Raw genomic sequence first — 22,881 nt, 5'->3', positions numbered from 1 at the left:
CCTGGGAAAGCAATGGAAGATGGCCCAAGTCCTTGGGCCCCTGCACCCACGTGGGAGACCCAGAGAAAGCTCCTGGCTCCTGGCTTCGGATCGACACAGCTTCGGCCGTTGCGGTCAATTGGGGAGTGAACCAACGGATGGAAGACCTCTCTCTCTCTCTGCCTCTCCTTCTCTCTCTGTATAACTCTGACTTTCGAATAAATAAATAAAATATTAAAAAAAATAATGGTACCTTATAAAACTGATAGCCAACAGGAATTGTGAATATAATTTGCAATTTTAAAAACATGGTTTAAGGAAAAAAAAACCACCAATACAGGTCTTCTCAATCTTGGGTATTTTTGTATTTCTATGAATATCAGTTTTATTAACAAATATTTCTTTCAGCATACTGATCCAGATTATTTTCTAGTTACCGTTTAACAGTAGGCAAGCTAGGGTGGCTATTTCCTAAAGTGCTAGGTTATATGTGTGTTATCTGCCGTTATTCTTTCTCTGTCATTTCTTGTTGGCGAATTGTATCCTGTGCTGCTTGCTGCATTTTCTCCTGTTTTCCAGAGTCAAAAATTTTAAGGGCAAAAGTTTGGGTTTACACAGCACCATTGTGGTTATGTCTTTTACAGATAACTGCCCTTGTTTTGGAAGAACATCCCGGAACGTTGACTTCACTTCTGGACACAGTTTTTTCCTGAAAATTCCAGCTTTTTCCTGAAGCTTCAGGCGCTGGATCTGCTATCACCAAGGTGACCGAGCGTTCTTGCCTCAAGCCTTCAGAAGGAACTGACTTTGCAACTCAGGTCGAGAGTAGGCATCTCCTGGGTGCAGGTGGCAGCTATTCCACCCTTCTGCCGTGACCCTATTCACTGCAGTATTATTATATATATTACATCTATAATTGTCAACCCAACAGTACATAGTTATAATTATTACTTTACATGGCATTATGTCTTTTTAAAAAGCTGAGAGAGGGTAGGAAATCAAAAATGTATTTATAGCTTTTGTAGTATTAGCCTTCTTAGTGATCTCTCTGATTTTCTTCATTTGTTCTTGTGGATTTGAGTCATCATCTAATGTGATTTCTTCAATACAGCATGGCTTCTACCTACCTCCTTTATGCAGTTATTGGTAAATGTCGCTCCCCATCTTCGTGGAGGAACGACACAGGACCCTGCGCTGTTCTTTTGTCTGCTTGGCCCTTCCCGGGTTTGCTGCTAGTTCTTCCCGGGTTGGCTACCGACCCTTCCACCTCCGTGGAAGGGCGGTTCCCCCTGCCACTTTCCCCACTTCTGCGGGGGAGCGGCACACCACCGACCGGCTCTCTTGGGGGCTGCACAGGTGTTCCTTCAGATAGATGTTCCTGGTGCATGTTGTCTCTCTCCTCCTTTATAGTCCTCTTCCACCAATCCCAACTCTGCTACCCACACGCCAAGTACGCTGCTCTCCTCCAATCAGGAGCAGGTCCTACAGTTTATTGGTTGAACTGTTTCCCTTCTCAGCGCCATATTGTGGGAGAGCAGATGCATAGAATAAGTCTTAATTCCAGTAACTTAGTCTAGTCCGAGTTGCTCCAAGTTGCTCCCCACAGTAAATATATCAATTTCTACATTATAGTTCAAACAATACATTATATAGGGGCTGGTGCTGTGGCATAGTGGGTAAAGCTGCCGCCTGCAGCACCAGCATCCCATTTGGGCGCCGGTCCTGGCTGCTCCATTTCCAATCCAGCTCTCTGCTATGGCCTGGGAAAGCAGTAGAAGATGGCCCAAGTCCTTGGGCTCCTGCACACACGTGGGAGATCCAGAAGAAGCTCCTGACTCCTGGCTTCGAATCTACATGACTCTGGCCGTTGTGGCCATCTGGGGAGTGAACCAGTGGATGAAAGACCTCTCTCTCTCTTTGACTCTGTCTCTCAGTAACTCTGCCTTTCAAATAAATAAAATAAATCTTTAAAAAAACACAATACAGGGCCGGCGCCGTGGCTCACTAGGCTAATCCTCCACCTTGCGGCGCCGGCACACCGGGTTCTAGTCCCGGTTGGGGCGCCGGATTCTGTCCCAGTTGCCCCTCTTCCAGGCCAGCTCTCTGCTATGGCCAGGGAGTGCAGTGGAGGATGGCCCAGGTGCTTGGGCCCTGCACCCCATGGGAGACCAGGAAAAGCACCTGGCTCCTGGCTCCTGCCATCGGATCAGCGCGGTGTGCCGGCTGCAGCGGCGGCCATTGGAGGGTGAACCAACGGCAAAGGAAGACCTTTCTCTCTCTGTCTCTCTCTCACTGTCCACTCTGCCTGTCAAAAAAAAATATAAATAAAAAAACACAATACATTCTATGCATATTGATTTTTAAATCAGTTAAGAGAAGAAAGTATGCATTTATAATATCTTTTTTAAAGATGTATTTATTTAATTATTTGGAAGTCACAATTACAGAGAGAGAGGGAGAAACACAGAAAGAGATCTTCCAACCACTGGTTCACTCCCCAAGTAATGGAAACAGCCCGGACTGGACCAGACCAAAGCCAGGAGCCAGGAGCTTCATTGGGTCTCCCCCATGGGTGCAGGCTTTCCAGTATTAGGGCCATCTTCCACTGTTTTTCCAGGCACAAGGGAGCTGGATGAGAGGTGGAGCAGCTGGGACTTGTGCTGGCACCCATTTGGGATGCTGGCACTGCATAAGGCAGCTTAACCCACCATGCCACAGTGCCAGCCTCCATTTATAGTATCTTTTATAATTACACTATTGCCTTTCTTAGCTCTCTTCATTCATGTGGATTTGAATTACTGTCTGGGGTCATTTGCTTTAAGCCTGAAGAACTTCTATTCATGTTTCTTGTAAGGTAGATTCCACTATCAACACAGTCTTAGTTTTTATTTATCTTGAATTTTCTTTATTTTGCCTTTTATTTACATGTACTTTTTAAAAAAATATTTACTTATTTATTTGAAAGAGAGAGCCACACAGAGAGAGAAGGGGAGGCAGACGGAGAGGTCTTCCATCCGCTGGTTCATTCCCAATTGGCTGCAACAGTCGGAGCTATACTGATCTGAAGCCAGGAGCCAGGAGCTTTCTCTGGGTCTTCCTACATGGGTGCAGGGGCCCAAGGACTTGGGCCATCTTCTACTGCTTTCCCAGGTCATAACAGAGAGCTGGATTGGAAATGGAGCAGCTGGGACTTGAACCGGTGCCCATATGGGATGCCGGCACCACAGGTGGCAGCTTTACCCACTTTGCCACAGCGCTGGTCCATATATATATGTATATAATTTGAGAGGCATACAGAGAGAGAGAGAGAGAGATGAAGAGAGGTCCCATCCCATGGTTCACTTCCTCAGTGCCCACAATGGCCAGAGCTAGATCTGGGATGAAGCCAAGAGATGAGAACTCAATCCTGGATTCCCACATGGGTGGCAGGAACCCAACACTTGAGCCATCTCTGCTGCCTCGCAGGGTCTTGGATTAGCAGAAAGTCAGAGTCAGGAGCTGGAGCTGAGTATCAAACCCTGGACCTCCTGCATGGATGTACACAGCTTAACCACTACACTACTGCATTTATTTTTTGAAAGATAGCTTTGCTGGGTATGGGATTTGGTTGACAACTTTTTCTTTCAGCATATAGAGTATGTTATCCCACTGAAATGGTTTTGACAGAGCTGTCTTTGGCCTTCTTTCCCTAACCATGTCCAGGTGGTAAGCTCTATTAATTGCTGACTGATTATTCTACTGTATATAACAATGCCCCAGGGCATAAATTGTTCTACAAGCAGCAATTTTTTAAAAAAAGCACTGAAGACTTTGTTACTTGTCATGGCTTTTTTAAAAAAATTATTTACTTATTTTTTTATTTGACAGGTAGAGTTGTAGACAGTGAGAGACAGTGCTGGTTCACTCCCCAAATGGTCGCTGTGGCCAGCGCTGTGCCGATCCGAAGCCAGGAGCCAGGTGCTTCTCCTGGTCTCTCATGCGGGTGCAGGGGCCCAAGCACTTGGGCCAACCTCCACTGCCTTCCCGGGCCACAGCAGAGAGCTGGACTGGAAGAGGAACAATTGGGACTAGAACCTGGCACCCATATGGGATGCTGGTGCCGCAGGCAGAGGATTAACCAAGTGAGCCACGGCGCCAGCCCTATAAGCAGCAATTTTGACTCCTTTGATTTTTTTAAATTATTAATTGAAAGGCAGAGAGTTTCACTCTTTACAAAAATAATTCTGAAATTTTGTTTGGGATTTCTTCTAACCCCAGAAGGCTCCTCCCAGACTACTCCTTTCCCCTTTCTCTCTTTGCAAACCATTGCTGTTGGTGGGGATGGGCAGCAGCCACAGGTCTCTAAGTTTGTCTCTCCTAGCATGGAACCCCTGGCCCAAAAGCCAGGATAAGTGCACTGAAGGTTTTAGCATTGTCAGTGGTGCTGAGCCCAAGGAAGATTTTCCATCCTATTTCTTTTAGTAGAAGAAGGGCTCACTCAACTCTCTCCCACACTAACCTGGAATTTAGCCTCAACAACAGGTAGCTCCAGCAGGACCAGAAATGCCGAGGTTCTCTCCTTCCCAGGAGGGTGACCCTCCAGGTTTTAACTCTTCGACAAGAAGAGTGGAGTATTCACTGCCTTAGTTTTTCATCACTGGCAAAAAAAATTAATAAGATGATCTTTAGGTCCCAGGTAGCTTGCAAAAACTATATTCCTAGTAAAGAATATTTTAGGATAGTGACCTTTTAAAAATTTATTTATTTGAAAGGCAAGGAGATAGAGAAAGAGAGAGAGATACAGACAAGAGATCTCCCATCTACTTGTTTACTCCCCAAATATCCACAACAGCCTAGGCCAGGTAATGCCGGGAGCTGGAAACTCAATTCAGGTCTCCCACATGAGTGGCAGTGACCCAACTACTTGAGTCATCTGCTAGTATCTCCCAGAGTGCATATTAGCAGGAAGATGAATGGAGAGTGAAACTGGGACTTGAACCCAGGCACTCTAACATGGAATGTGGGTATCCCAAGCAGTGTCTTACCTACTGTACCAAATGCCTACCTCAGACAGTGACTTTTTAAAAGATGAGAAATTGAGGTAGGTATTCGGTACAGCGGTTAAGGAGACCTGGATGGAGTTCCAGCTGTTGGCTTTGGCCTGGACCAGTTCTGGCCACTGTGGTCACTCATGGAGTAAACCAGTAGATGGGAGATATCTCTCTTTCTGTGGCTCTCCCTCTTTCTCTGTCACTCTGCCTTTCAAATAAGTAAATAAATCTTTAAAACAAAGACAAAAGAAAAGAATAATTTATGCTCTTTATGCCAATAACATACCATGGTATATAAGACATATAATTTAAGTTAGGTAGTGTTACTGTTTAACAATGATTTGAAATTTAAACTACTCATAGGAATAATTCCATTTTTCCACAAACCTTTTGGAGTACCTTGATATGTAGGTGAAATGGAAGTTTCATAAAACACTACCTACTCTTTTTAGATGGATTGATTCTGATGTTTTTAATTTTTTTAAGATTTTTTATTTATTTATTTGACAACTAGAGTTACAGACAGTGAGAGAGAGAGAGAGAGAGAGAGAGAGAGAAAGGTCTTCCTTCTGTTGGTTCACCCCCCAGATGGCCGCTACGGCTGGCGCTGTGCTGATCTAAAGCCAGAAGCCAGGAGCTTCCTCCGGGTCTCCCATGCGGGTGCAGAGGCCCAAGCACTTGGGCCATCCTCCACTGCCCTCCTGGGTCACAGCAGAGAGCTGGACTGGAAGAGGAGCAACCGGGACTAGAACCCAATGCCCATATGGGATGCCGGCCCTGCAGGTGGAGGATTAGCCAATTGAGCCACGGTGCCAGGCCCCTGATGTTTTTAAATTTAACTCCAGTTTCCAAAATTCTTTTAATTATATAACCCTATATTTATTTTATGACCTACAGTTTTGAAATAATTCTCCTACTTGAAAAACACTCCTAGGAATTCTCATAAGGATATCAAGGGCAAAAACTAAAAACTTAATTGTCAATTGGTTTGAATTCATTTTTAATACTGACTAGAAGGTTTTTTTCTTTTTTAATTTATTTGAAAGTCAGAGTTACAGAGAGACACACACAGAGAGATTTTCCTTCTACTGGTTCACTCCCCAGATGACTGCAACAGCCAGTGCTGGGGACAGGCTGAAGCCAGGAGACAGGAGCTTCTTCCAGGTCTCCCATGAGGGTAGCAGGGCCCCAAGCACTTGGGGCATCTTCCATTGCTTTTCCTAGGCCATGAACAAAGAGCTGGATTGGAAGTGGAGCAGTGGAGACAAACACTGGCATATATATAGGATGCTGGCGCTACAAGTAGTGGCTTTACCCAGTACATCACAGCGCTGGTCCTGACTAGAAGTTTTTTGTTGATTATTTGATTGTTGGAATAGCAGTAGATATATTCATAGCTATTATTATAATCATGAGATACATTCTAATAAAATATTATTTTATAGAGATCATTCCTCTCTCACCAACTTAAGATAATTATAGATAATTGAGGCCCCATGTTAGCTGTGACAATATCATACAGATTTCCTTGAAATTCTGTTTATATCTGTATATTTAAAAAATTACTTTTGTGAGAGGCAGAGAGAGAGACTGAGAGAGAGAAGGGGTTAGGGAGATGGGGATAGTGACAGAACTTCCATTTGCTGGTTAACTCCCAGGGCTGGGCCAAGCTGAGGTCAAGAGGTAGAAACTCAGTCCAGGTCTCCCACATGGACGGCAAGAATGCAATACTGAGTCATTACCACAGCCTTCTGGAGTGCCATCAGCAGGAAGCTAGAGGCAGGAGCAGAGCAATGAATCAAACTTAGGCACTTTGATAAGGAATGTGGGTATTTTTTTTAAAGATTTTATTTATTTATTTGAGATTTAGAGTTACAGACAGATAGAGGGAGAGACAGAGAGGAAGGTCTTCCATCTGCTGGTTCACTCCCCAGATGGCCTTACTGACTGGAGCTGGGCTGATCAGGAACCAGGAGCCAGGAGCTTCTTCTGGGTCTCCCAAGTACTTGGGCCATCTTCCACTGCCATCCCAGGCCATAAGCAGAGAGCTGAATCAGAAGAACTGGATCAAAAGAGGAGTAGCTGGGACACCGACTGGCACCCATATAGGATGCGGTAGCCTCACATGGAGGCTTAACCTACTACGCCACAGCATCTGCACTGGGATGTGGCTATCTTAACCAGTGTCTTAACTGCTAGGCCAAATGTTCACTCCAAAAAAGTTAACTTTTAAATGAAGCATGTTTTTACTTAATTTTTTTTCAAATTTTTGTTTTAAACTTTAAAGTTTAAATTTTACTAAAGAAAATTTTCACTCTCTTTGCCAGCATCCCAACCATTTCACCTAATATTACATATGAGAAAAAATACCATTAAAAATATCTGACTGAATTCTATTTTCACATTATTTCTTAATTTTGTGATCATCATTCATGGTCACAAATATAATATAGGAAAAAGCATGTTTTCCAAGTTGTTATATTCAATGTTTTCCCTTTGAAAACCTTCAGTGGAATCTTAACATTTTAGGAAACTGTATATAGTATTTATATGTGGCCTTTAGGTAGTTTTCCTCTTGGTTTTTTTTTTTTTTTTCATTTTATTTGAAAATCAAAGAGATAGAGAAGAGACAGAGATCTTCCGTCTGCTAGTTAACTCTAAACAAATGCAAGAGTCACAGCTGAGCCAGGTTGAAGCCAGGAGTCTGGAACTCCATTCGGGTCTCCCATGTGGGTGGCAGGGACCCAAGCATTTGAGTCATCACTGCTGCCTTCTAGAATTGCAGTAGCAAAGAAGTTGTATGGGAAGTGGAGTAGCTGAGACTCAAGCCAGGCACCCCAATATGGGATGTGGTTGCAGCAAGTAGTGATTTAACGTCTATGGTATGTACTCATCCCTGCCCTCTTTATCACTGCTACTTCAGTCCAAAATGTGCTTCTAGGCAATAAATAAATGGGCTACATACACACATACATCTCTCAGGCATCAGTCAAGAAACTGTGTAATAACTGTTCTTATAAAAACATTAGAAATTATTAGAAAACTAATTTGCATTAAATAGTGTGTATGTGCACACACACATATACGTATATATGTTTGCTAAATATATATGTTTCCAAAGGTTTTGAAAATATATTTTCAGAAACACTAAAAGTTTTTTTCCCTGAAGTACTAGTTGACTAGAGGTATTTGGAAGATAGTAGATCCATTAGGTAAATCACTACATAGTGATACTTAAGCTTATAATTAAGCTAGAAAACAGGATGCTTTTCTTTATTTCCCATTCACAATGCAGAAAGAAATCAGAGTTGTTTCACTTATTATGTGTATTACCCCTTTTAAAGAAAAAAGTAAAATAGTTTATGGCTCAATAGTAAATTTGGCTATCATTAGTCACAGCATCATTTTGTTTGAAAGTGGATTCAGAATCCTAGTTTCAGAGCTCAGTTGCTAGAACTTATTGATTCAATATTAATTAAGCTTTTAAGTGAAAACTACTTGCCAAGCATTAGATTCATGAGAACTTGAGGGTTTCCAGTTCCTGGCTCTATATGAAAGCAGCAGGGACTACAATCTACCTCCCTCATAACCTTCTAGAAACCATAGAGCTAGAGGAAGCAGGAGAAATCCTGTAGCGATTTAAGGCTTTTTTTTTTTTTTTTTTAAAGATGTATTTATTTATTTGAAAGTCTGAGTTACAGAGGGAGGAGAGACAGATCTTCCATCTGCTGGTTCACTCCCCAAATGGCCACAACTGCTCGAGCTGGGCTGGTCTGAAGCCAGAAGCCAGGAGCTTTTTCCTGGCCTCCCATGTGGGTGCAGAGGCCCAAGGATTTGGGCCATCTTTTGCTGCTTCCCCAGGTGCATGAGCAGGGAGCTGGATCGGAAGTGGAGCCACAGGGATTCACACTCATATGGGATGCTGACACTGCAATCAGAGACTTAACCTACTGTGCCACAGTGCTTTTCCCTTTAAGGCTGTTTTGAACCTGTTTGAGTGTTAGTGTTGATAGGTGGCAGGTTAGTGAGAGCATTAGATGGAAGAAAGCTTTTTAAGTTGGCACTTTCTCTAGCATTACCTTGTAACAGACATTGCCTTCAACTCCACTGCCAAAATTTATGTAACAGACCAGACTGCAGATGCTGATAACCGGAGAGTATCATCAGGGCAATACAAAAGCCTTGGTAAGAGGTTGATGAAGACCAATGTCAAATTTCCTGTAAGTCCTAAGGTAATCACTCATCCTCCTCTTTACTTTCTAAAGCCCTTGGGCTGGAGAATTATTTCTTCCCATGAGGATTCTCATTAAGTATTTAAAAGTAAAATTTTGACAAAGGAGTGGCCTATTGGATAAAAAGCTAGAAATATCAGTAGTGTTTATTGAGTCCCTGGGGTTCTGTGTCCTGTGTATTTCTCCCACGCCCTTAATCTCACTGATTCAGCTGGGGCCCCGGGTGTAGGCCCTTCTTCAATTTACGTTATCAGGTAGAGGAGCCAGGGTAAAGTGGGCAAAGACCATTTTTTTTTTTTTTGCTCCATGAAAAGTGGAAAATAAAGTGAACTAAGTTCTGAACACTGGGGGCAGATTTCTCATTGCTGTGTCTTTTAGGGCCACTCATGGGTGGGATGTAATGCAGCAGGTGTCTACATTTGGCTTGTGCCAGTGTGTGGACAGCACAGGCTTGTACTTTTCTTTCTTAAGCCCAGTATTGCATGTATCATTTCTATTTAGTAATATAATGCATTATTCCATTAATTCTATTAATAATGAAATGCACGCTTCAATTTGAATATTAGGTTGTTCATGTAACATTCAATTCACAAGGAGTAGTTCCAGTTGCATAATCACTTGGTATCTTATGATTAGGTGGAAAGTTTCTTTTTTTTTAAAGATTTTTTAAAATGTATTTTCCTTGAAAGTCAGAGTTACACAGAGAGAGGAGAGGCAGAGAGAGAGAGAGGTCTTCCATCTGATGGTTCACTCCCCAATTGGCTGCAATGGCCGGAGCTGTGCCAATCTGAAGCCAGGAGCTACTTCCAGGTCTCCCACGCAGGTGCAGGGGCCCAAGGTCTTGAACCATCTTCTACTGCTTTCCCAGGCCATAGCAGAGAGCTGGATCAGAACAGGAGCAGCCGGGGCTTGAACAGGCGCCCATATGGGATGCTGGTGCTTCAGGCCAGGGCGTTAACCCACTGAGCCACAGCGCCGGCCCCAGGTGGAAAGTTTCTACCAGAACTCATTAGTGAGTTAGTGCTTTCCAAAGGGAAAATAGTTATTGGCAGCAGAGGCCAAAATCCTAGGGCCTCTGAAGTTTATTGGAGGCTCCATTTACCTTTATTTGTCACACTACTTCAGATGTCCTTGGGTTGAATTTTGAAAAGTGAGCAAGGAGTTATGAGACTGCTATGTTGGCAAAATGCTTTCTAGAAGAACCATGAGCAAAGAACACAAGGTGAAAGTATATAGTTTGATTTGGGAGAGAGAGAGAAGAGGAGGTGTGGAGCCCATTCTGGATATATGCTATCTTGAGGTTTATGGATTTTATCCTGCAAGCCAGTGGTTCTCAAACTTTAGTGTGGATCACAATCACCTAGAGGATCTGCTAAAACATGGATTGTGTTTGCGGTGGGGCCTGAGAATTCACATTTCTAAAAAGTCCCTAGGTGACGCTGATGGTGCTGATCTGAGAACAACACTTTGAGTACTCCTGGTATAGCCAACGGAAACAAGCACTTTTTTAAACAGAGAAATAACACTATCAAATGCAGGTTTGCTAAGCTCACTCACAGGTAGAGGGATGGCAGAAGGATGGCAAAGATACAGCACAGGAGAAATGAGACCAATCAAACAATCAAAATGATGGTGTTAAGACAGGCATTTAGTCCAGCAGTTAAGACGTCTCCATCTCGCATCAGAGTGCTCAAGTCCCAGCTCTGGCTACATTCAAGACTCCAGCTTCCTGCCAATGCTGGTCTGGTGAAGCAGAACCTGGAGACTCGAGTAATTGGATCCCTGACATCCATGTGGTGAGACTTGGATTCAGTTCCTGGCTTTGGCTTCGCCTAGCCTCAGCTGTTGTAGGCATTTGAGAAGTGAATCAACTTAAGGGATTTCTCTGTCTGCCTCTCGAAGTAAAATGTGTGTGTGTGTGTGTATACACACACACTGTTAGGAGACTAAAATCCTTCAGTTAGAGTTAGCAATTGAATTAGAGAAGTAGGAAAGAAACAACTTATTTCAATAAGTATTTTGTACTTTTTAAATGCCAGGTACCATGCTTGAATGCTTTGCCTTAAAATTTTGTGTCACTCTGACTTTTTACAAAGCATTTGAGATCCCTAAATTAAAGAAATATTAAATACAGAGTATATCATGAATATAGATTGATTACTATCCAGTATAGTTTATAACTTGAAATACTCATTTGTCAAGTAAATGTACTTCAGGATTTAATTCAATGAATAGATTCAAATGTTATGATTGGCTAAATGCTGAAATTTCATGTTATACTAAAAGTTATCAGATTGCAAGTATTTTAATATTTTTCTGATAACTAATATTCTTCAAACAAACTTTTCTATTTTTAAATTTATCTATTTATGTTTATTTGAAAGGCAGAGAGACAGGTAGAAATCTTCCATCTGTACCAGGGCTGGGCCAGGCCAAAGCTAGGAGCTAGGCACTTAATCCAGGTCTCCCATATGAGTGGCAAGGATCCATCTACTTGAACCATCACCTGCTGCCTCCCACAGAACACATTAGCAGGAAGTTGGTATGCGAAGCAGAGCTGGATGTTGACTTCAGACACGGATATGGGATGTGGGCATCACAAGTAGCATCTTAACCACTGCATCAAATGTCTGCCCCTAAATCAACTTGTCTTAGTCCAAAATGACTGGCATTATTTTTTGAATAATTTAAATATATAACATATTCAGATAGTCTATTTTCAAAGTTTAAGATCACATTGAGGAACCAGCATTATTTCTTGGTGGGTTAAACCACTGCCTAGAATGTGGGCATCTCATATGGGTGCCAGTTTGAGTCCTGACTGCTCCACTTCTGATCCAGCTCCCTGCTAACATGCCTGGGAAAGCAGCTGAGGATCCAGGCTCTTGGCTTTAGCCTGGCCCCACCCTGGCCGTGATGGCCATTTGGGGAGTGAACCAGCAGATGGAAGATCTCTCTCTCTCTCTCTCTCTCTCTCTCTCGCTAATAAATAATAAAAGTCATTAAAAAAGAGGGCACAGTGAAACATGCCATATGAAAACTATCAAAAACACAGAACGTTCAGTGTCTTAACATTCATTTTCATTAGGAACACCTACTAAATAATAATTAACATTTCTTAATAATTATGTGTAGGTACATGCATCCTGATTTACAAATGTTATTTCATGTAATCCTCATATATACCATAAGATGTAAACATTTTTAAGTATGAAAAATTATCCAAGAGAGATTGAAAGACTTGTCCATGATCAGAGTCAACTGTTATAGTATTTAGAGCACATGGCTTGATCCATGCCTTTTAATCTATGCTCTGCATTGGTATCCCAAACTGCTTCCCTCAATCGTAACAGTCATGGAAATTATAGAGAATGATCCATCTGTGTAGTGACCCTGTAACAATCCTTACCACTAATTTTTTTTTCTTTTTTAAGAAATAAACTCACCAATTCAAAATGTTGACTTGACTTTTGAAAGGAATGTAGACAACAGGATGCACACTCAAAAGTTCCTTTTGGATTATCAGATTATCTGTAGCCCACACAAATCAACATTTTCTGCATTCTGTTGGGTACATATACACCTCTGCCTCTGCTAAAATTATGGCAAAACCTGAATTACCTTATCTTAAGTTACTGAGGTTATATTATAATGAATCGTTTTCAGGTTAAATTCTTAATTTTAATAAATTTACTGCATAAGCTCAATGTTCTAAAATTAACTGCCAACTGTGACAAGATTTATTTTTGGATAACATTTACTAGCGTTTTTTCCCCAATGAAACCAAGGAACAATATGAAAGATAGTCGACTACCTTTGAGAATCTATCATTTGCATTTATTTCAAATTTAAAATGGAGTAGCTGGAGGGGCTGGCATTGTGGCATGGTGGTTAAGCCATTGCCTATGACACCAGCATCCCATATGAATGTCAGTTCTGATTCAGGCTTCTTTACATCACATCTGGCTCCCTGCTAATGTGCCTGGAAAAGCAGCAGAAGGTGGCTCAAGTATTTGGACCCTTGCCACCTACATGGGAGACCCTGACAGAGTTTCAGGTTTCTGGCTTTGATCTGGCCCAGGTCCAGGCCATTGCAGCCATTTGGGGAGTGAACCAGTGACAGAAGATTCTCTCTCTCTCTCTCTCCCCACCCCACACCTGTCTCTGTAACTCTGTCTTTCAAATCAATTAGTCTTTTGAAAAATGGAGTAGTAGGAAAAAATTATTTCAGCACCAGCTAATAACTCTCAGGTGTGGACAATCTGTTACCTTCTCCCTTTCCAGGTGGGAACATACACTGGCCCCTGGTTTCGTATTTTTGGTCCATAGTAGAATTACTCAAAAATTTCTGCTCTAATGTGAACTGTTTATTCTTCCTGTAAGAAATTATATTTTATCATTGCTATATCTTGACCTTAAGACTACTATAATGATTATCTTCAGCAGCCTGGGTTTTTCTTCTCATAAAAAGTATTAGTTTTATTTAATTCACTATTTTGGGTTATGTATAAATGTAATTATTTTCTGACCCTGAGGTTGGAAATAAATCTAGGCTTATCTGTCAACCAGTTGCTATTTTCAATTTTATATACAGTTCTTGAATGATTAATGTGTGACGTTTTGGATGTGGCTGCTCTCTAAATCGCATATTTATCTCATTGTACAAGAACTTTTGTTAAATTAGCTAACTGTTCACATTTGTTTTTGCCATCTTAATGTTTTATGTAGTATAATCTTGGTGATGCAGAATAATTTGGACTCTATGCCAGAGGGTGGCTTCCATCTGTACATCGGTAAGATAATGTGTGTAAAAAACTGAGCACCAGGGGTGGGCATTTAGCAGAGCAGTTCAGTTGCCCACAGCTCACATTACCTGGGTTGGATCCTTGGCTGCAGCTCCTGATTCCAGTTTTCTGCTGATGTAGATCCTAGGAGGCAGTGGTGATGGCTCAAGTGATTGGGTTCCTACTACCCACGTGGGAAACCTGCACTACATTCCCAGCTTCTGTCTTCAGTAGCTTTGCCCTTGTGAGCATCTGGGGACTTTGTCTACTTCTCTCTGTTAAATAAATAAATATAATGACAAAAATACTGAGCACTAAGCCAGAAACACATTAGGTGATTATTGATTACTAACTTTATTTTTCCAACTGTGTGTCTACTTCACTTCCTTTCTTTATTTCCAATTATTTCTAACAAAATGTATTTGAATTTCTACTAAATAAGAGTTCTCCCCTCCCTCCACTTGCCACCTTCAGTTTTCATTGTTGCCATGCAACTATAAAACATGCTATCTTTAGTTCCAAGGAGAACTGCATATGGTTTAACTAATTCCTGTGTTGATTTTCTGCCAAGTATTTGCTTAGTGGGTACATACATAATGGGGTTGGGGTGGGAGATAAAGTAAGGTACCACTGTGTGTTTCTTTAGAACTCTCAAGGTTACTTGTTGTAATTAGTGTCTACATTTGCTGAGAAAAACAAGTTAATACATTTATTTTATGATTCATTTTATGGCTATATGTTTTCTTATCAACAACATAATATTACTTCTGAAAGACATATAAGCTTAAATCAATTTAATCCTAGAACTTTTCTTATGACTCGCATAGATTTTTAAAAAATATTTATTTTGGTATTTGAAAGGCAGAAAGACAGAGACAGACACAGACAGAGCTTCCATCCATCAGTTCATTTGCCAAATGTGTGCAATAGCTGCTGCTGGTCCTAGCTGAAGCTGGGCACCTGGAACTCAATCTGGGTCTCCCAAGTGGGTGGCAGGAGCCCAAGTACCTGAGCTACTATCTTTTGCCTGCCAGGGTGTGTATTATCAGGAAGCTGGTCTTGGTTTTGGCCTGGCCCAGCCCCAGCTATTGTAGCCAACTGGGGAGTGAACCAGTGGATGGGACATCTCTGTCTGCCTCTCTGCCTTTCAAATACATACACACACACACAGACACACAGACACAGACACTAATTGTTTTTAAATGAACTATCAAATGATTCAGCTCTATGTTCCTATTTTGGCCAACATATCTTCATAGTGACCAGAAATCCTAAGTTCAAATTTAGATTTCTTCAAGTTGTCAGAGTTCCACACTACAATTCAGGGATATTGGGAGAAACAGATCCATGTCCAAAGCCAATCCCCAGCCAGCACCGCAGCTCAATAGCCTAATCCTCCGCCTGTGGGGCCGGCACACTGGGTTCTAGTCCCGGTCGCGGGGCTGGATTCTGTCCTGATTGCTCCTCTTCCAGTACAGCTCTCTGCTGTGACCCGGGAGTGCAGTGGAGGATGGCCCAAGTGCTTGGGCCCTGCACCCCATGGGAGACCAGGAGAAGCACCTGGCTCCTGGCCTCGGTTCAGCGCGGTGCCGTAGTGCGCCGGCCACAGTGGCCATTGGAGGGTGAACCAACAGAAAAGGAAGACCTTTCTCTCTGTCTCTCTCTCTCTCACTGTCCACTCTGCCTGTCAACAACAACAACAAAACAAAGCCAATCCCCTTCTTTTCCTACATAGCTCTGTCATTCTGCACCCTACCCCTGACAAATAGCTGCTCCCCTACCCTGTGACCAAGACCTGTTCCTTGGCTGTCACTCCAGCATAGGAAACCTGGCTGCCTGGATTTTTGGAAAGCCTATATTAATTCTGGAGGTAGGCTGGGGGCCATCTTGGTGGGAAAACCCAGGATGCTAAGTATCCAAAGCCTTATGGTCTGCGAGGGAGGCCATGAGTTGTGCCCACCTTAGACTCCCCACCTGTAGGGTGTTGTTCAGCTGAAGGAGGGTTAGAGCAGGAGCCCTTTTTGCTTCGGCCTTATGGGTAATATTGGGTCAGGCTATTCATTTCCCCAGTGCTTTCCTTCCAGACTGCCTCTGTTTAGAAGTTTCCTTCAAGTAAATGTCCCAGATCCTCTTAAGGTGATTCTCATATCTTCCTAATTCTTCATATCTTTGAAATTTGGGAAAAAAACAGTTCTGGGGTACTATACTACAAAGACTTCAAAATGTCTATGGAAGATGGAATTAAAAGGTAAGTTTATTTTGGTGTAAGAAATTTTGAAATCCATGCATAGTTTATAAAACTGCATTTTAAAAAATATTATGATTATTTTATTTTTGAGAAAACATTTTTAACATTATAGTGAAAGACTAATGTCTCTACTACATAAAGAGTTCATCAAATATAAAGTAAAAAGACCACAGTCGGGGCTGGTGCTGTGGGGCAGCGGGTTAAAGCCCTGGCCTAAAGTGCTGGCATCCCATACGGGCACTGGTTCTAGTCCTGGCTGCTCTTCTTCCGATCCAGCACTCTGCTGTGGCCTGGGATAGCAGTAGAAGATGGCCCAAGTCCTTGGGTCCCTGCACCCACGTGGGAGACCCGGAAGAAGCTCCTGGCTCCTGGCTTTGGATTGGCGCAGCTTTGGCCATTGAGGCCATCTGGGGAGTGAACCAGCAGATAGAAGACCTCTCTCTCTCTCCCTCTCTCTCTCCCTCTGCCTCTCCTCTCTCTGTGTAACTCTTTCAAATAAATAAATAAATCTTTAAAAAAAAGACCATAGTTTAGCAGGAAAAATAGACAAAGGCTATAAACAATAATCAAGGGGTTGGCGCTGTGTCAGAGCAGGTAAAGCTACCACCTTCAGTGCCAGCAACTTATATGGGTACTGATTCAAATCCTGGCTACTGCACTTTTGATCCAGTTCTCTGCCATGGCCTGGGAAAGCAGTGGAAAGTGGCCCAAGTCCTTGGGCCCCTGTACCTGCGTGGGAGACCTGGAAGAAGCTCCTGGCTCCTGACCTTGGATTGGCCCAACTCAGGCCATTGTGGTCATTTGGGGAGTGAACCAAAGGATGGAACACTTCTCTTTCTCTCTCTCGCTCTACCTCTGCTTCTGTGTAACTCTGCCTTTCAAATAAGTCTTAAAAAAATCAAATGAAAAGATGTTAAACTTCAATCATAAGTAAATTTTAAAAAGTCACAAAATCATTAATATTATAGTAGTATATAATTCCTTTCAATTTATTGGACAAATATTTAAAACAAAGTTTGAAAAAACACTGATTTTGCAGCAAAACTGATACACATAGCATTTTTTTTTTCAAATTTCAGCTCTCACATGTCTTTCCGTGTCTGGCTTATTTCACTTGACATGATGTCCTCTAGTTCCAACCATTTTGCTGCAAATGATAGAATTTCATTCTTTTTTACATAGAGGAATAACAGTCCACAATTTCTCTATTCATCCAACTGTTAATGGACCTTAGTTGATTCCATATTTTAGATATTTTAAATAATGCAGCTATAAACATGGTAGTGCAGGTACCTTTTTGATACAATGAGTTCATGTGTTTAGGTATATACCAGTTACTGGGATTACTGGTCTACTTCTAGCTTCTAGTTTTTAAGGAAGCCTCCCTAATGTTTTCCATAGTGGCTGCACTAATTTACAGTCCCACCAACAGTGTAAAAGAGAGTTCATCTCCATATCCTCACCAGCATGGGTTACTCTCTGTCTTTTGGAGGGTAGCCATTCTGACAGGGGTGAGATGACATCTCATTGTGATTTTGATTTGCATTTCCCTGAAGGCTAGTGATGTCAAGCATTTTTCATGTATTTATTGGGTATTTGGACTTTTTTTAAAAAGATTATTTATTTATTTATTTGAAAGTCAGAGTTACACAGAGAGAGGAGAGGCAGAGAGAGAGAGAGAGAGAATGGTCTTCCATCCGATGGCTCACTCCCCAACTGGCTGCAATGGTCGGACCTGCACCGATCTGAAGCCAGGAGCGAGGAGCTTCTTCCAGGTCTCCCATGCAGGTGCAGGGGCCCAAGGACTTGGGCCATCTTCTACTGCTTTCCCAGGCCACAGCAGAGAGCTGGATCGGAAGTGGAGCAGCCAGGTCTCTAACCAGTGCCCATATGGGCTGCTGGCACTTCAGGCCAGGGCGTTAACTTGCTGGGTCACAGCACTGGCCTCTGTACTTCCTCTTTTGAGAACTGTCTATTCAGGTTCCTTGCCCATTTCTTAACTGGATTGATTTTTTTGGGGGTTGTTGTCGAGTTTTCAGAGTTGCTGATATATTCTGGATATTAATCGTTTGTTACATATTTTTTCATAATTTGCATTTTCCATGAAAATTTAAAAAAGATTTTATTTATTTATTTGAGAAGCAGAGTTATAGACAGAGAGAAAGGTCTTCCATCCGCTGGTTCACTCACCATATGTGCGCCACGGTTGGAGCTGGGATGATCTGAAGCCAGGAGCCAGGAGCTTCCTCCGGGTCTCCCACACAGGTGCAGGGGCCCAAGCACTTGGGCCATCTTCTGTGCTTTCCCAGGCTATGGCAGAGAGCTGAATTGGAAGAGGAGTAGCCAGGACATGAATTGGTGTCCCTATAGGATGCAGGCACTCCAGGCTTAGCCTACTACGCCACAGCACTGGCCCCTCCATGGAATTTTTTGAAGATCCCTCATATTTGTTGTTTATGATACCCTGACCACTACCTACTCAAGTTGTGTTATTAAACCATAACTACATACCTTAATTTGAGTATACCATTGTATTGTCCTGTGATCGCATCCCATTAAACAGACTGGTTAAGTGAGACTTTATAGCAAAGATGAATGTGATACAGGTCTTGAGGGAAACTTTCACTTTCTGGGAAAGGAAAAACAGGACTTGCAAATTAAACCAATTTGAAAGATTAGAACCCCGCTTTCCCACCCTCTGCACTACTTTTGCCTTCTTGATTTGATATTTTATTGGATGTAGCTCAAAGCAAAATTTCCTGCGTTCCTGTGTTCCTTCATATGGTCCTAGATGTTGATGATATACCTGCCATGTACTGTATGACTCATTTCTCTTCCTACTTTCTTCTTTAGTAAAAGCTCTGTGAGCTCTTTACTTGTAAGCATATTTTGAAGTCATTGCTTTCACTTGTTGGGAATGCATCATTTACTTATTAGGTTTTCTTAGTCCAAGACAAAGTTAAACTACTATTTGTTGCTATAGTGACCATAGCCACAAGGACAAAGTGAAGCCCGGAGATCCTGTGGCACCATCTCATTTTCAAAGAATCATTCACATGAACCAGAATATATAATATATATGTGACATGTAATTTATATGTTAGGCAGAGAGACAGAGACAGACAGACATATAGCTCTCACCCATTGGTTTACTCTTCCAAATACCTTCACTAGCAGGCGTGGGGAGATGAGGGCAACACTGGGAGCCAAAAACTTAAGCAGGGTCTCCCGTGTAGGTGATAGGGATCCAATTACTTGATTCATTACCACTGCCCCTGAAGGTCTGCATTAGCAGGAAGCTGGAAGCAGGACCCCAGGCCAGGACAAGGACTCAGGCACTCCTGTGTGGGACATGATGACCTAGCTGGCATCTTAACTGCTGGGCCAAATGCTTGCCCCTAGAAAATATTTTTATGTCACAGAAACATGAAACAAAACATTTTAATGTTATCTTAAAGAGTTCAAAGAGCCTCCTCACTTCTCCTAGTACATCTGCTAACCTTGAGAAACATAGATTTTCTCTGTTTAAAAACTTTTAAAAGGCCGGCACCGTGGCTCACTAGGCTAATCCTCCGCCTTTGGTGCCGGCACACTAGGTTCTAGTCCTGGTTGGGGCGCTGGATTCTGTCCCGGTTGCTCCTCTTCCAGTCCAACTCTCTGCTGTGGCCCAGGAAGGCAGTGGAGGATGGCCCAAGTGCTTGGGCTCTGCATCCGCATGGGAGACCAGGAGAAGCACCTGGCTCCTGGCTTCGGATCGGCACGGTGTGCCGGCCGCAGCAGCCGTTGGAGGGTGAACCAATCGTAGAGGAAGACCTTTCTCTCTGTCTCTCTCTCACTGTCCACTCTGTAAAAAAAAAAAAAAAAAAAAAAAAAAAGTTTTAGAAAAGGTTTCACAAGTTAATGAACCAACCCATTAGTCACTGTGCCAATCAAACATGAGCAGACGTCTAGACAAAGGTGACATCTTCAGCTTGAAGTGCTTAAGAACATAGTGACCTTAATACAGCATACATATTTGTGCCATCCAGCTCAAATGCAGAGCCTTACAAACTCAGTTTGATTCTTCTCCAATGCCTTCTCTTGGAATTATACTTGATTTTATTACTTGGAGCAATGTAGATTTTTCAAGATTGAATTGATGTGAGAGCCGGCGCCGTGGCTCAATAGGCTAATCCTCCACCTTGCGGCTCCGGCACACCGGGTTCTAGTCCCGGTTGGGGCGCCGGATTCTGTCCCGGTTGCCCCTCTTCCAGGCCAGCTCTCTGCTATGGCCAGGGAGTGCAGTGGAGGATGGCCCAGGTGCTTGGGCCCTGCACCCCATGGGAGACCAGGAAAAAGCACCTGGATCCTGGCTCCTGCCATCGGATCAGCGTGGTGCGCCGGCTGCAGCGGCGGCCATTGGAGGGTGAACCAACGGCAAAAGGAAGACCTTTCTCTCTCTGTCTCTCTCTCTCACTGTCCACTCTGCCTGTCAAAAAAAAAAAAAAAAAAAAAAAAAGATTGAATTGATGTGAGAGGTGAGGGAAAAGGAGAAAGTGTAGTATGCTGACTCAGTGGTGTCTGGTTTCAGCAACTAAGTACTTGGAGGTCCTATTTACTCCAGCTGGGAGTGAAAAAAAAAAAGAGAAAAGACACATTCAGAAGAAGTAATGAAGTCAGTTTTGTGCAATCTCAATTGAGTTTTCCGCAGTGCATTCTGTTCCTGGTGGACTGAGCTGGAGATACTGATTTGGTGGTAGTCAACATCTGAGAAGCTCAGTGAGTACTGGTTGTAGTCATTCAGGAAGAACATATAGGATAAAAAGAGATGGCCAAGGTAAAGGGATAGAAGATGTTCGTAAGGAGTTGGGGAAAGTAAGGATGCCCAAAGGAGGAAAATACAAGAATGAAATAGTCCATGCAATCAGATGCGCTTAAAGATCTAGCAACATAAAGACTGAGAAGAGTCCATTGTATGTGGTAATTAAGGTGTCCGGACAATAGCACTGTGCAATTTCAGTGGATTGTGGGGAGGGGATGGGAGTGGGGAGCAAAGTGTAATCACAGGTCTAAATGCAAAGAGGAAGTGAGGAAATGCAGCTAATATAAAGACTGTCGCTTTGCTATGAAATATGTAGCCAGAGGGGACTGCAAAAATGGAGGACCTAATAAAAAAAAGTGACAGTGTGTCCTTCAGTGGTACCAGGTGGGAAGGGAAAGGAGAGTCAACAGGTAGCTTTAAAACAGCGATCCTCGGAGCAGGTGCACGTCCCAGTCCTTAAGCCGCCAATTAGGGTGCTCACAGTCCAGATGGGAGAACCTGGGTTCAATTCCTGGGCTCGCTAATGTGGACTCGGAGGCAGCAGGTGTTGGCTCAAATGATTCGGTTTCTGACACCCACGTTGGAGACAGTGATTCGGTTCCCTGGGGACATTTGTGGACCTGAACAAGCAGATGGGGGGGCTCTCTCTGTGTCTCTTTCTCTGCCACTCAAACAAGCAAATAAGATCTTCGAGAGTTGTTCAGATCAAGGGTCAAACGAAAAGAACTCCTTGCAACTTGAAAGGAAGGGGTGGAGTTAGGTCAGGGGTGGGGAATCCAGGGAGCTTGCACTGCTCTTGGAGTGTTCTCTGCAGCCGGAGGAGGTGTGGCCAGTGACCTGGGGGAGTGCTGAACGAGGCTGGAGAGACAGCCGCCCAGGAGAAAGTAGAGGATTCCCGAAAGGTGCGCGCGGCGCCACTCTCCAGGATCTGTGGCTTCCCTTCCCCCTCGGTCCTGCCGGGTGTAAAGCGCAGAGGAGGCAAAGGAAAGAAGGTTGACTCCTCCTGTACTTAAAACCCTGTTCCCCAAGGTGTGTGGCCGACAGTGTGAGTGCCTGCTGCAGATTTGTGAAAAGCACCGAGGGGCCGACGTTTTTGTCTTAGGGTTCCTCAGCTTCGGCGTCCAGAGGACTTCACGGAAATAGAGTTCGAGTCTTTTTTTTTTTTTTTTAAACAGGGAGCAGGGATAAGCCAGGAGCTGAGCGGGGTGTGAAGGACCGAGCATAAGTTTCTTCTCTCCAAAGCCACCTCCACGGAGGGCGCGCGGCCGCTCACCTTCCTACGTCTGCTCCTCCGGGGGGAGGAGAGGGCCCGACCCGGCGCCTCCAGGCGGAAGCGCCGTTGCCATTGGCCCCGCGACGGATTTTACCTGTGCGGAGCCCCGGGGCCCAGAGCTCAAAGTCCGCGGCTCGGACCAGGAGGCGGCGGCGGGCTGCGCAGGTGGGCCCACGCCCTCAGCCAGGCAAGATGCCCCTGGGGCTGCGGGGAAAGAAGAAGCCCAAGTCCAAGGAGACCGCCCCGCTGGTGGAGGGCGAGGTGGCCGGCGCGGGCGTCGGGAGCCTCCCGGGCCCCCCAGCGCCGGCTCGCAAGCTGGTCTTCCACGCGCAGCTGGCGCACGGCAGCGCCACGGGCCGGGTGGAGAATTTCTCCAGCATCCGGGAGCTCTACACTAAGATCGCCGACGTGTTTGACATCTCGCCGTCCGAGGTAAGAGGCCAGGTGCTCAGCCTCGCCCGCCTGCTTCCTGCCTCCCTGCGGCACTGTTTGAAATCGGCCGGGGCTCGGTTGCAGTACTGGACCCGCCGGGAG

The 22,881-nt window shown here is 43.8% G+C and overlaps 1 protein-coding gene and 1 pseudogene across 2 annotated transcripts in view; one reads left to right on the top strand and one right to left on the bottom strand.

The window, feature by feature from the left end:
• Positions 1-463: 463 nt before the first annotated feature.
• Positions 464-19,537, bottom strand: LOC103350270 (BBSome-interacting protein 1 pseudogene; annotated as a pseudogene).
• Positions 19,538-21,890: 2,353 nt separating this feature from the next.
• GIPC2 (GIPC PDZ domain containing family member 2) overlaps positions 21,891-22,881 on the top strand; it is a 100,949-nt gene continuing 99,958 nt past the window's right edge. Inside the window, exon 1 of one of the 2 annotated variants that reach the window (XM_051857580.2) lies at positions 21,891-22,779. In XM_051857580.2, the coding sequence (XP_051713540.1) occupies positions 22,540-22,779 (240 nt within the window). In that variant the 5' untranslated portion in view covers positions 21,891-22,539. The remainder of the gene's footprint in view (positions 22,780-22,881) is intronic. The other variant, XM_070078194.1, reaches the window with a different exon arrangement.

The sequence above is a fragment of the Oryctolagus cuniculus genome, chromosome 7 (genome assembly GCF_964237555.1).
Source record: "Oryctolagus cuniculus chromosome 7, mOryCun1.1, whole genome shotgun sequence".
NCBI lineage: Eukaryota > Metazoa > Chordata > Mammalia > Lagomorpha > Leporidae > Oryctolagus > Oryctolagus cuniculus.
Note: the sequence above shows the minus strand (reverse complement) of the source record. Positions and strands in the feature narration are given on the sequence as shown.